This window comes from Mytilus edulis, chromosome 10, assembly GCF_963676685.1.
Source record: "Mytilus edulis chromosome 10, xbMytEdul2.2, whole genome shotgun sequence".
Taxonomy (NCBI): Eukaryota; Metazoa; Mollusca; class Bivalvia; order Mytilida; family Mytilidae; genus Mytilus; species Mytilus edulis.
The window spans coordinates 39,283,601-39,298,709 of record NC_092353.1 but is presented as its reverse complement, the minus strand read 5'-3'; the positions used below and the strand labels follow the sequence as shown (position 1 = coordinate 39,298,709).

The following is a 15,109-nucleotide window of genomic DNA, read 5'->3' as shown; positions in this document are numbered from 1 at the left end:
TTGATATTGCCATTTGGTAAGGAACTTTCCTTTTTGAATTGTCCTCGCAGTTCAGTATTTATGTGATTTTACTTTGTAAAATGTTAACTTTAAACACTAAATAGTTTTGCTGTATATAATTTGTCTTTAGACAAGATATAATTTTGCATAATTTATTTTGATATTATCAGTGTTATTATTATCATAATTTTAACTTGAGATTATTTATAGCCAATCTTTGTTAGATCATATTATATTAACATAATTTAAAAGATAGACAATTAATGCGGTTATCACGAGACCAATTTGAAATCAAATAAACAAATGAAAGATTAAAACACTTTATTATCATGGTAGAAATTAAATTAAATACAAACAATGATGAGAAAATCACTGAAAGTCTTTATAATATGCCTACTCTTTCCTTTGTCATGGGGACATCTTTGTTTGATACATCCACTACAGAGAGGTGCTATGGAGATTACAATGGTGAGTGTAACTGTATCAGTGAGCCTCCTCATGAGGTTTTTGTCATGGGGACATCTTTGTTTGATACATCCACTACAGAGAGGTGCTATGGAGATTACAATGGTAAGTGTAACTGTATCAGTGAGCCTCCTCATGAGGTTTTTGTCATGGGGACATCTTTGTTTGATACATCCATTACAGAGAGGTGCTATGGAGATTACAATGGTAAGTGTAACTGTATCAGTGAGCCTCCTCATGAGGTTTTTGTCATGGGGACATCTTTGTTTGATACATCCATTACAGAGAGGTGCTATGGAGATTACAATGGTAAGTGTAACTGTATCAGTGAGCCTCCTCATGAGGTTTTTGTCATGGGGACATCTTTGTTTGATACATCCATTACAGAGAGGTGCTATGGAGATTACAATGGTAAGTGTAACTGTATCAGTGAGCCTCCTCGTGAGGTTTTTGATTATGTTATTACTATTTCTACAGTGATTATTTGATTACCAGACCAACTCCCTCCTTATGAGGGGCTACTAAAATTAAGATCCTGTGTTACAGCTATGCTTACAATGCTTGAAAGCAAAGCTTAGAAACAGGACGTGCTGTGTACTTGCAATGTATCAATGTACCGATTTGGCTTCACATATGCAATCAAATCAAATTATATTAATAAATGTAGTGAACTTACTTATTTTGTAGAGTGGAAGTAAAACATGTTTTCGTCACGAACCCGAATGTGGAGGACAGCCACCAGAGACACCAGTTCATTGGTTTATGGGCGGCAAACAAATGTGGATAAAGTGGCAACAGAATTATAACCATTACGATGTAGGATATCCAGGTATTCAACTCTTGATAGAACATAGTGCAATTTAAATAAAGATACCTACATCTAATAGAGGTCCCTGCAAAAGAAACGTGGCTACTACTTAAGGTATACTAGTATGTATCGGATTTTTCAATTTATCCGATGTACGTTTAAAACATTTGTGACTATCGGAAGAATAAAAAAAAAAGAACAATCATTTACAACAATGACAAGAAAGTCTAGAAAAAATGACAAAATTGAAGAAAAGCTATCTAAGAAGAAGAAGAAATTGAAGTCACTTAGAAGAAATCACATGTGTATCAGCATGATAAGTAATTCTTGTAAGCCCGTTGTTTTCTTTTCTATGTGGTCGGCTTATTATATGTTCACATGCATTATATGATTGAATATGTTTTCGACTTTGTACTTTTTGTTAGTTGTATGTTTATGCCAATGAATAAAGTATTAACATGCTATGCAGAGATAAGTCGCAAGTAAAATAAATGGATATATATATGTTGTATGTTAAAGCATTTAACTGGTAGCTTTTTATTGGTAGATATTAATAAATAAAAAAAATTAAAAAAAGGACGATGAATTTGATATGTTTAAGTGTAATTCTCATTAAACAGGTCATTTTATCTTTCGTATAATTTTTTGGCATAACAACAATTAGTTAAAACACAATATGTTAACTAGTAAAAACATATAGATATAAGAAGATGTGGTATGAGTACAAATGAGACAGCTCTCCATCCAAGTCACAATTTGTAAAAGAAACCAACTATAGGTCAACGTATGGGTCTTCAACTTAACTAATTAGCTGGGACATCATTTTTTCTTCAACGTCATAAATCTTTTCTGTAAGGATTTTGTTTACTTATAATGACGTGAAAATACAATACTGATTTTATCTTTAACTTGCAGGATATATGGACGTGGCGTATGCACCATTGAATTCATCAAACTGGAAAACTATAGCGTATGTGGCAGATGAATATTTCTATGCTCAGGATCACCAAAGAAATTACACAGCAATAGTTGTAAGTTTGTTTGCTAAATATTGCTAAACATGATTGCAGAAAGTTTTATAGTCAAATTCAAAAGGTGTCAAATTATTGAGACAGAAAAAAAAGAGAAGTATCATATGTTAGAGATAATTTTATATGTTAACCGTTCTATGATAGACTGTTGAAGATTTCATTTTCAAGCCAACAGTATACTAGTTTTTGATGTCGATTAAAGCCATTTACACAAAGGTACTTGCGATATTGCACAAATTACTTTCTTATTCCTGATTTTTTAGTGTAGCTCTAGTATTTTCAAAGAATTTTCCTCATTTTGATTTTACACTTAAAGGCTGCAGTGTGGTTCATTCCCATGTTGTCTGGGTAACTTTCACTAAGACTACAAAAACAAATGAGGAAGAATGTGTGACCAGATAAGAGCGGTTATATTCAATATAAAATTTTTTAGGAAATTTGGTATAATTGCAAATGAGCGAACTAGTCACCTGAGACTTAATTACGTCGATTCTTTCATTAAAAAATGTTGTAAAGGTTTTATAATTTCATCTGATTTTTTAAAGGTACTCCCAAACATTGAGTGTGCTCATTGTGTTATCAGAGCTCGGTACCAGTCGCACAAACCAGGAGAATCAATATTTTACCAGTGTTCGGATATTGTTATAAAACAAACACAAGCAGAACCAGAACCAGCAAAACCAAATCCACCACAGCAACAAGACCTTGACACTCAGTATGGATCCATATTGAAAAAATATAACAATTTAAAAAGAAAACACGAAAGTTCTCAGTACATCGATCAACATTGTTTGATTGGATTTTCATACGACCGATTAACTCCTTTTGATGGTTTCTTAATGAGTGTAAATTTAAGGACAGGTAAAACAAGAGAAATGGAAGAATTTTATATTAATATTGCCCTTAGACAAAAACAGAGGAATAAAAGGAATCAAATAAAGGCGGATAACGGAGATTTTGTGTATGATGCCATATCTGCTATTAATTCAAATGGTAATTTTGTGAATTTATACCACACTGGGGAAACGGCTGACATTGTTAGTGATTTTGTTATGGAGGTTGACCTTAAGCATCCAGGAGATGTCATTAAAAGGGCGACAATTGTCAACAATTTAGACTTTCCAATCAGCACAGTACTGCCTTATGCTGAAGACAGTTATTATACAGTAACTCTGGCAGATCGTGTTGATAAAGGTAAGAGTTTCAAAATATCCACTTTCACAGAGACTCTCATGCAAGACCTTCGTGTAATCTTCTTTCAAATACTTCTCCACATCTTTTTGCTCCAATCCATTAGCTTGAATCATATCTTATTCCATGTATAACGGATTTACAGAGAAAACCAGTCTATGCTATCAAAAAAATGACAAATATACCAAGATAAAATCAATTTATCAAAGAAAGAAAATAAAACCCTAACTTCATGAAAAAAAAGAGCATTCCTACAAATTTTCACAAAATATAACACAGAAAAATTAAGACTGCGCAAGAGAAATTCCACTTTACATCATGGTCGAAGTCAGGCGCACCTGAAGGGTGAGAAGTTCCAACTCTACATATAGCACCCGTCGTGCTACTCATGCCAAGTAAAATTAGGTGATAAGTCGTTTGCGGTGATGTCATAAACGAGGAAGAGTGGACGAGATTGTGGGTCAGTCATGTGGAACATTTCCGTATTTAAGTAAGATCGTCTGCTATTACAATGTCAATATTTGAACCTTATTTGTTAATCAAAATTTATCAATATGAAATTTATTGGAATAATATCCGTTGTGAGTGCAGTTTGCATATTGTATATCATTAGGACAATTCCAGTTCATTCTTGGAAAGTTGACATATACAGCGATTCAGCAATTCTCTTACAAACCTATTCTGTGGTCAGAACCAGAATCACTGTATGTTAATTATCAATGGGCGGAATATGACAGTGTGAGAAATCGTGTGTATTTACTGATGGGCAACGAGAACTCGCCTGACAGACTTCAGGCAAGAATATATACATACGATATCACAGAAGGGTAAGGCAATCAATGAAGCGATATTATATCTTTATTAGAGCTATTCCATGTATTCCTTGAAAAAACTATTTTCTGGTAAACCCTAGTACCACGAAAAAATTGTTAATTTTTCGTTTAGAAACATCATTTAAGGGTTTTGTTTTTTAGATCTAGAGTTTGAAGGAAACAAGTTTTTCATTTCTATACTATCATTTAAAATTTTATTTAATGTTCCAATACATTATTTTTTACTTAAATATGAATTTAGCAGATTCTAAAATAACTAAAAAACAAAGTATTGACTGCTTATCCATATTTTGACTATTTTATTTATTATGTCTGTTTTGTTCACGCATCGTTGTAAATATACGGAATTTGATGAGACTGTCGTACAAGTGAGAGATTTAGCGCTATAATATACGGAGAAAATCTTAGCAGCTGACCACAATTGTTTAATTTGCTCTGTGTCCTAAACAATTGATACAATTTTCACAGCTGTAAGCGCCTTCAAGACAATAACAACCAAAACAAGAAGTAAACAAAGACTCACAAAACCAAATGACATTTACATCAACAGTTATAAATAATGAATAAGAAACAACACGAACTCCACTAAAAACTGGAAGTAAAATCAGGTGCTCCGGAAGGGTAAGCATTTCCAGCACCGTATACGGTAAAATCTGTCACAATAATCAATATATTCCTCTTTGAACTACAGGATAAGCATTGTTTACAGCTATCTGCCTCGTCCAAGATAAAGGGCTAAACATATACTATTTCATTACAGAAATGTTTCCTGGGTGGAGGTAGATGTTTCTGATTATACGTATATGTCTTTCCATGTTCATAAAAAGACAGGTTAGTATTCAATCAAGTCGTTACACTTCTTTTTCGTGAAAATTTTGTAAATATTGTTGTTGTTTTTTTAGATGGGTCTTTTTAAACTGGTGAGATATTTCAATGACATATGGTCAATGAGGACAGCAAAAAAACCCAGAGATTTCGAAGATACAATTTTGAAAACAATACAACGGTGCTTCGAACAGTGCTTGGCCGGAAAAAGAATGTGCATTGAAAGTAAAACAAATATTAAGTAGAATTAAATACTAGTAGTAAAAACCAGTAGATAAAGGCAACAGTAGTATACCACTGTTCAATAGTCATAAATCGATTAAGAGAAAAACAAAACGGGATTACAAACTGAAACCGAGGGAAACACATCGACTAGAAGAAGAAAACAACGGTACAGCAGGAACACTGAAGTGCAACAAACAAAACAACACTGAAGTTCCACAAAAAACAAACGACATTAGTTATATTTATATAAAGGTGAACGACCTGCTAAAATGTTTGGTGTGTATAAAGTTTATTCCAACAGGTTAAACAACAACAACAAAAATACTTCATAAATTTAAGTCATATGTGCTTTTCTTGAATTATCTTCATCAGGAACGTTCATACCAAAAAGGTCAAGAATGCATATACCTACTTAATCACTCCAAGGGCTATATATGATCAAAGAGGGACGAAAGATACCAAAGGGACAGTCAAACTCATAAATCTAAAACAAACTGACAACGCCATGGCTAAAAATGAAAAAGACAAACAGAAAAACAATAGTACACATGACACAGCATAGAAAACTAAAGAATAAACAACACGAACCCCACATGGAGGTTTCATGGAATTTAGTTTTTCATAAAGTTTGTCAACTAAGACTTATTCGACCTCAGCTTGAAAGGAATAATATTAAAGTTAAAACAGATAAAGTTATTCATTGCAAATGTCAGTAAAATCGACATGATTTCCAGGAATAACAATTACGCAATAGTTCAATTGAATTAGTTAGAAATATATATCATTACCAAGCATTATGGTTAATAGTTATCAAAGGTACCAGGATTATAATTTAATACGCCAGACGCGCGTTTCGTCTACATAAGACTCATCAGTGACGCTCAGATCAAAACAGTTAAAAAGCCAAACAAATACAAAGTTGAAGAGCATTGAGGACCCAAATATTCCAAAAAGTTGTGCCAAATAAAGCTAAGGTAATCTACTCCTGGGCGTAAGAAAATCCTTAGTTTTTCGAAAAATTCAAAGTTTTGTAAACAGAAAATTTATAAAAATGACCATATAATTGATATTCATGTCAACACCGAAGTGCTGACTACTGGGCTGGTGATACCCTCGGGGACGAAACGTCCACCAGCAGTGGCATCGACCCAGTGGTGTAAATAGTTATCAAAGGTACCAGGATTATAATTTAATACGCCAGACGCGCGTTTCGTCTACATAAGACTCATCAGTGACGCTCAGATCAAAACAGTTAAAAAGCCAAACAAATACAAAGTTGAAGAGCATTGAGGACCCAAATATTCCAAAAAGTTGTGCCAAATAAAGCTAAGGTAATCTACTCCTGGGCGTAAGAAAATCCTTAGTTTTTCGAAAAATTCAAAGTTTTGTAAACAGAAAATTTATAAAAATGACCATATAAACCTGATAATCTTGAAAATGAATAGATAAAATTAAAGACTAATTGTGAAGATATACGTGTATTTGTTAAATCAAAACTCCCGAAGCAAATTATGATTACCTTAATAACTTCATAATGGATCTCGAATATAATTTCAGATTTTGTATTGCACTTTGTATGAAGTGAATTATAATGGGTTTTTTTTCAATTGTGCAGAGTTATTTTTACACTGCTTTGAACTTCTCAGATGGTGTTAACCTCTAACTATTCTTTCACACAATGTTTAAATATAAATGATATAAACCTTGAACATCTTATATATTTTCTCTCGTCTCCATTCCATATTGTGTTTATAACTTGCAATTTTTTTCAGGTCGTCTTTTTGCAGTTTCACCCGGACTTACATATCATTTTAATCCGTATTGGTCACTTATTGAGGTCGATCCATCTATTGGAAAATCTAAAAATCTGAAACTTATTGCTAATGTTGGTAAGAATATGGCATTTTTGTGCTGTAGTAAAATTAATTATCATCTGCTCTATGTTTTCTTTTGACGACCTTTTCGGACTCATCCGGTTTAGTTCAAACATATTTTATCTCCATACATACAAATACCATAAGACACAATTTCAATTCAGGCATACTTTTGAAGTCTTCTCCATTTAACATGTTCAACAATATAATAGACAAAAGCACGCATACATTTGTGTAAATTACATAGAACATCAAAAAGTGAAGAAGCTCAAGATGGTGTAAATGTCTTCTACCATCTTCGATTGGAAGTAGCAGAAACAATTGGTCTTTAGTCTTAATTAAGTCACCAACTTATGATGCAGGAATGTCGCTTACCAATAAAAGCGTTCATTCAAATGATCAAATTTATGTAAACTCAAGTTATAATTACTCATATGTTGACAAGAATTGAATATTTTTCGTTGATTTAAAACATTTAAAACTTTGTGTATTACGGAGAGATAACTCCTCAATGTATAGTTACAAGGGAATCTAAAGGACATTTTATACATTATGTTAAAGCATTCACATTTAACCAGTATTGAAACATGTATTTCATTTTCAGGATATTTTTCACTGTATTATGGTGGAACCGTATTCAATGGAATTGATGAGGAAACTGATACTTTGTATCACGTGTTTAGATTGATTGACACAAATTCTGACGTCATCGTCGGAATAAATATAAATACTTACAAGATGGCATTTTCTGGAATTACGAATCTGAGACATCTACATAATCTATCATATATTCGAGCAAACAATACGTGTTATCTCTAAATGTCTTAATTGGAGGTTAGGTGTGAGAATTGTTTTGCTCTAAGTTGAAGTCCTGACTACGACTTTGAGATGAACACCAGCAATAAAAGCTCTGTTCATTTTCTTTAAGTGTGAACTGATTTTTATGTCATGAATGAATACCCCATATCCTTTGATTTTCTATTTCAAGGATAAAAAAAGAATAAAGATATATTTCTATATTTTGTTTCGTTTTTTACTCTCACCAATAATTATAATGTCTTAGAATACTATATGCTAGGCACCATTATCATATAGGGAAACAAAGGGAAGTAAATGTTAATCTGTCATCAAACAGTTTGCAGAACCTACTCGATGATTTGTAAGATTATGTAACTGGTGTATAAGAGACGGTGCAGTTTGTTATGTGCTAATTTATGTAGAATTGTGTATTTAAACTTGCTATCTCATTGAAGTTATTCCATGTTTATCCTCTTGTCACAGTAACTTAGAAAAAATAAGTAGTATATACTGCGTTATTTGGTTCACCCCTTTTAAAAGTGCCGTTGATGTAATCACGTTTAATCGGATGTTGTGTTATAAATAAAGGCAACAGTAGTATACCGCTTTTCAAAACTCGTAAATCTATGGACAAAAAACAAAATTGGGGTAACAAACTAAATCTGAGGGAAACGCATTAAATATAAGAGGAGAACAACGACACAACATTAAAATGTAACATACACAGAAACGGACTAAGCATGACACAAAATCCGATGAGAATACCAAATATAAGATCAAAACCAAATACATGAATTTGGGATAGAAAAGTACCGTGACACGTCTTATAGTAATGTGAATTCACACTCAAATATAACAGAAAACAAACGACACAACGGAAACACAACGTTAAAATGTTACACTCACAGAAACGAACTATAATATAACAATGGCTATTTTCCTGACTTGGTACAGGACATTTTTAAAGATAAAAATGGTGAGTTGAACCTGGTTTTGTAACAAAAATGGTGTGCAAAAGGAATCACAAAAGAAAATAGGGTTGAAAGAATAGTAAAAAAAATGATATCGAACATTTACGTTATTCTATTTGCAGTAATATTTATGGTAGGTCTAATGAAATGAATTCAGATTTTTTTATTCTTCATTTTAAAGTTTAAAACAATAGCGTTATTCTATTTACACAAAACAATATTTTAGGTGAAAAAAAGATTTTGATTTTTTCACTTATCTCACAACATGTCTAGATGTAGGTCTATCAAATCAATTTTACTATTTTCTTTAAGTGTTTATATTTCTTCTTCAAAGGATTCTGATAGAACTCTATATACTTGAGTAAACTTATATTTGTCTATGTTTCCCGGCAAAAGATAGCAAAAAATAAGTTCCTCGTCAAACAATCCATAGTTTTCAAATATTCCTAAATGTCAACAACAGATGGCGAAAGATAACAGAGGGACAGTCAAACTCATAAATCGAAAATAACCTGATAACGCTATGGCTAAAAAATAAAAAGACAAACAGACAAATGATAGTACAAAAGAAACAACATAGAAAACTAAAAACTAAGCCCAACCAAAAACTGGGGGTGATCTCAGGTGCTCCGGAATGGGTATGCATCCTCTCACTGTGATTATACCGGTCACGTGATCGCCGGTAATTATTTAAACTTTTGTCTAAAAAGTTCAGAAATCTTAAAAACTACGAATCCTAGGCATCAATAACTGCTTTATTCCAGTATCTTATACATATTTTGTTATTTTAAACAATTGTGCCCTTGGAAAAAATACAGAACAAATCATTTCTTTGGGTTTTTTTTGGTAACAATGCTTTTTTTTTGCATAGGATGAGGTTCGCATTTGGCATCAGCTCAAACTTAAACTGTTACCTTGCATGTTTTAAGTATAAACTAAAGTATTGTATTGCATGTAGTGGAGTTTCACCAATTATTTATTTTGCAGACCTCCACAATGCAACCATGCAATTTATGAATTTAAAAGGATAATTTTAGATATAATATTGGACAGTTATCACTAAAAAAATAAATTTAAAGTAATTGCGACAATACAATGGCTATGGACTATCTGTTGAGATTAATACTGGTTGGTCTATTTGTGAAGTATTCCAAGGTTGAGGCTGGAGGCTCATGTTCGCGACTTGGTAAGAATTTACAACAGGTGTATGTTTCAAATATAAAATAAATTATCTTAATTAAGTTTGTGATTAACCAGTTGTTGTTTGCTTTATGTTCAGAGGTAACATATTCCTTGCATATTGAAGACGACACAGTTCGCATGTCTTATTCAGGGCTCTGAGAAAGTTTTATTAAAATTGAGTAGTTTATTTATGTGATTTCTTAAATAAAAATTATCACAAATTCCTTTTGATACATTTGATGATGCTTGATGCTTATGTAGGAAATTGATTAAGGCGATTAATAAATCAAGACCATCGAAACGACTTTTCTGCAAAACCACTAACATAATTGCGGATAATGAATTAGAATTACAGAGGTCAATATGCAGATCAAATCTTTATCAAATAAACACAGATAGATATATAAACAAAAAAGGCAACATGTTATTTAATACAGGAAAAACGAATACCTACTTCTCGTACTGTGGATTCATTTATTTTCGTGGGTACCAATTTTCGTGGATACAGGAAAACTTGTAGGTTCGTGGATATCTAATGTTTTGGTTTTGCCCAGGTCTGCATACAAGCATATAGAAAATTTGTCATTCGTTGAACATTTAATTTAGTCGTTTACCTGTACCCACGATATCCATGAAAGTTATTATCTAACGAATAATAATGAATTCACAGTACATAAAGACAACAGTATTATACCGCTTTTTAATAGTCATCAATCGATTAAGCGAGAAATAAACCGGGTTACTAATTAAACAGAGGGAAACACATCATCTTTCAGATGAAAACCACGGTCCAAAACATCGGTACAACAGACACACTGAACTGCAACAAAAACAAAGGTCAATGCAACATACATAGAAAGGAACAATTTGATAACAACTGCCATATTCCTGACTTGGTACAGGACATTTTAAGAAAATTTAAACAGATTCTTTGAAGCAAAAGAGTATTTTTTTATGAAACTGTATACACATTTCTGTCTTAATACTTAAAAAGTAAAACCACAAAAATACTGAACTTCGAGGAAAATTCTAAACGAAGAGTCCCTAATCACATGGCAAAATCAAAAGCTCAAAACATATCAAACGAATGGATAACAACTGTCATATTCCTGACTTGGTACAGGCATTTAATGAAATTCCTTCCATCAACTATTCTAGGTTTGTCTGTAATTTCATTTTTTGGCTTACGATTACAGATTTAATTTTTTGTAGGATTATTTTGGGAATTTATTTTATTTTAAAGAGAATAAATATATATATATTTAAAACATTTGATTTTAGAAAACAAGATCTTAAACAAGCTATTGGATATGATTGTTGATTTAAAGTCTGGATCCACAAAGCAGGGTAATGCTTTATAATTTCAATGAATATTTAGGACTATTTTACCAAATATGGAAAAAATATAATTACTTTTTAAGTACTGCAATAGTATTTATATCTTAGTTTCAGTTATAGTTATCAACTTGAGGACTAACTCATTTTTTACTAATTTTACAAAACTTCACTGTCTTATTATCTTTTAAATTCTATTTCAAGTCGCTTGTCGTTAATTGTCATGTGAAAAGGTAACTATGCTGATTATGTAGAATTGGTCTACGCTTAAACTTGTACAACCTTTGATGAAAAATTTCATTTGTGGTTTACCGTTACAGATTCAAACAACAGACCTGCCTTTACAGTAACCCTTAAAACCAACCTCTTGACTTTGAGCGGAATTGTCATTGCAAAGTTTGATAACATAATTTTGAATCGTGGTGATGGTTATGATCCGAAAACTGGAAAGTTCACTGCTCCAAAGCCTGGTCTTTATCAGTTTTCTTTCACAATTATGTCGTACAACGAAGGTAGTTTACATATTAGTGTGGTCAAAATGGGAAAACAATAATTGCTATGTATTGTCCGAAAATCCACGGTGCAACTGAGACTGCAAATCAAGTTTTGGAGCTAAAAGAAGGTGATGCTGTGTATTTGATGCATGTAGACTCTATCACGCAGCAGATGCTAGGAATGAATTATTCTTATATGTCTGGATATTACATAGGTGAATGTTTATAATTCAAAATAAATATTTATGTTACTAGTGTCTTTTTTCACTACTTCCAACGTGTACTGTAGCTCAAATATCTTATAAATTTGTTTCATCAACTTGCTGAATATTGTGTCCCTTTTTATGATGTGTAGTTTTGTAACCTGATCTATGAGTTGCGGGGGTACAAACAAGTACCGGGCGTGATCCATCAAAAATTAAACTGCTTCTGTCCTCAATGCTAATGTATGCTTTCAAAAAAATGACCGATTGGTGGCAAATGTTTTGTTGATATTGGGTTTGCTAATTCAATAATCTATGGAGATTTCGAAAATCGTCAAGATATTGGAATTCCAATGGGGACTTACTGTGCACCACTCATTGCGGACTTGTTCTGGAATTGTAATGAGGTACCATGCATTACTAAAGACAGCACAGACCCATCGAAACAATATCTGATACACAAATGTAATAACATTTTTTGATATTCTGAATGATATGTTGGCTCTCAATAATGACAACTTCAGTATGTACACAAAAGAGATTTATAACTCTGATTTGACTTTAAATAAAGGTAATACTATCAATGAACACTGTCCTTCCCTGGATCTGAATATATATATCTTTAAAGGAAGCTTAATACAAAAATTTACGATAAAAGAAATGTGTTAATTGTCCATTTTTAGATGGTGATGTTTCCCTGTCACCATACGGTGTTTATATGTGTCAACTTATTCGATTTGCTCGTGTTTGTAACAACATAGTAGATTTTGACGATAAAATTCTCTGTATTTCTCTATACCTCTGAGGGTTTTCGATATCATTAATGTTTCAAAACATTTACAAAATTTTATCATCGATAAAAGGATATCATTCGTAAATATAATCAACATGCGGACATCTTATGTTTTCGGGTATTTCGCATCCAATCGTTTATGGAAGCATTATATGCAAAGCACAAAAATGTCATCATTCACCTCAGAAGCTTACCAAAACTGTAAACAGACTTATTCAGAAGGGATATAGTTACGTTTCTGTGGTCAAGTCATTAAATATGGCATTTTTTGGCCTTAATATTGATTCATTTATAGGGTCTTTGCATCGGAAATAAACACATTTTTCGGAATTCAGGTTGTTTGCATGATACGGGTTATGCTCTTCTCATATGGTTTATTATGGCAAGCCGTTTTCGTCAAAACTATGTTTAAACCATTTTTCGAAAAATTTACACACTGAGAATTACAACAAAGCACACTGAGATTTAAAAACTTCAAAACACACACTGAGAATTAAAAATTACACACTGAGATTTCATAAAGACGCACTGAGATTTCATAAAGACGCACTGAGATTACAAAAATGAAATACACACAAGTGAGAATTGAAAACTACATACTGAGATTTCAAAAAGATTTATGATGGTATGATACTTAACCCCTAACGGAAGGTATTGTGATTAATATTCATATGATTAAGACATAGTCTTTCAATCAGTTAAATTTAGGTCTGGAACTGGCATGTCAATAACTGCTAGTAGTCCATTGTTAATTTGCTTAGTTTATGTTATTGCCTATTCTATACGTGTTGCTGTGTGTTTGTTTATTACAAATTTGCTAAAGGTATAGGGGGAGGTTTAGATCTAACAAAAACATGTGTAACCCCGTCGCATTTTTATTTTTTATTTTTTCTGGCGTCTGATCCAAATCAGGAGCTTCTGAATATTGTTAGTTTTGTATGGGTTTTTTCTGGCTCATATGTTTCGAAGTTTAGTATGACGTTCATTTTCGCTGAAATAGTGCACATTTTTGTTACACATATTTTGATAAATAAAAAGTCCTTCGTACAGACAATATAGTTTAAAAGTAAAAAACACAAAAAATCACATCATAAATCGAACATTGTTTCTGTTAGCGCTTTCATCGCATCTCCTTATTAACGGACCGAATTTCACTTCCTATTTAATGTCGGCTTATAAAGTTCAATAACATATTGTTCCTTAGCTTATATATATACAACTCGTCTAATCATCAACCCAGCAATATTAGATCTGTAAATTTGCCTCGCCGGGATTCGAACCCATGCTACTGAGATATCGTGACACCTAATTGCCTGCATTGTAGTCGTCCCGCTAGACCAAACGACCACCTGGGCTTCACTTCATATATATTTATATAAACACTTTTCGATTTTAAGATTGTGGGTCACTTATACGATTTTTTTCGAAATACTTCTTATAATAAAATTGTGGTACCATAAGTAAAATTCTTTATCTTGACCAAGTTGTATGTTTTGTATAAAAATGATGTACTTTTAAAAAAATGATTAAGAAATAATTGATGCAACCTATACTAAAATGTAGCTTTAATATGGGTAGGCATTATATTCGTGATTATTCTTGCCCGAGCGACAGTAAGTAATGCAGGTACTTTAGTATCTGGACAAAATATGAATAATTTATCAAACCGAAAGTAAAACACATTACAGTTATACCACATTAAGATCGTAGGTTGCGTTGCATTTCGTTCATAACGTTTCTATTCCGTTTCTCATTTTAGAACAAACCTTCAGCAAGATGCCTCTAAACCGTAAAGTTCTGAAATATAGGGCTTTAAATTAAGGCTTTAAATTAAAGCAATTTTTCTAAATACTGTCCTTTGTTTGTAATTCTATGTTATAAGCATTATATACTTATAAACTGGTTCGTTGACAAGATACGTATAAAACATCTATGTTATGAAAGTAAATATTCATGTGTCATATCTGGTGATTTGTTAACGTTAGCTATCTCAAAACCGATATCAAATGTGTCTTATGATTTTACAAAGGTTAGGTGTTATCATTATTATTATTATTATAGCTACTATAAATATATCATTA

At 32.2% G+C, this 15,109-nt stretch overlaps 1 protein-coding gene and 1 pseudogene across 3 annotated transcripts; both read left to right on the top strand.

Annotated features, from left to right (window-relative positions):
* Positions 1-323: 323 nt before the first annotated feature.
* LOC139491104 (uncharacterized) lies at positions 324-8,243 on the top strand. 3 transcript variants are annotated; one of them, XM_071278469.1, is made up of 8 exons: positions 324-468; positions 1,153-1,294; positions 2,189-2,304; positions 2,850-3,498; positions 4,109-4,322; positions 5,089-5,159; positions 7,151-7,267; positions 7,857-8,243. In XM_071278469.1, the coding sequence occupies exons 1-8, from the start codon at positions 358-360 to the stop codon at positions 8,069-8,071; spliced, it is 1,635 nt and encodes a 544-aa protein (XP_071134570.1). In that variant the 5' UTR covers positions 324-357; the 3' UTR covers positions 8,072-8,243. The 3 variants fall into 3 exon arrangements, with proteins under 3 accessions (XP_071134570.1, XP_071134571.1, XP_071134573.1); XM_071278470.1 differs by lacking the exon at positions 324-468 and adding an exon at positions 513-570; XM_071278472.1 differs by lacking the exon at positions 324-468 and adding an exon at positions 819-876.
* A 1,873-nt stretch (positions 8,244-10,116) lies between these two features.
* Positions 10,117-12,261, top strand: LOC139492757 (complement C1q tumor necrosis factor-related protein 3-like; annotated as a pseudogene).
* The last annotated feature ends 2,848 nt before the right edge of the window (positions 12,262-15,109 follow it).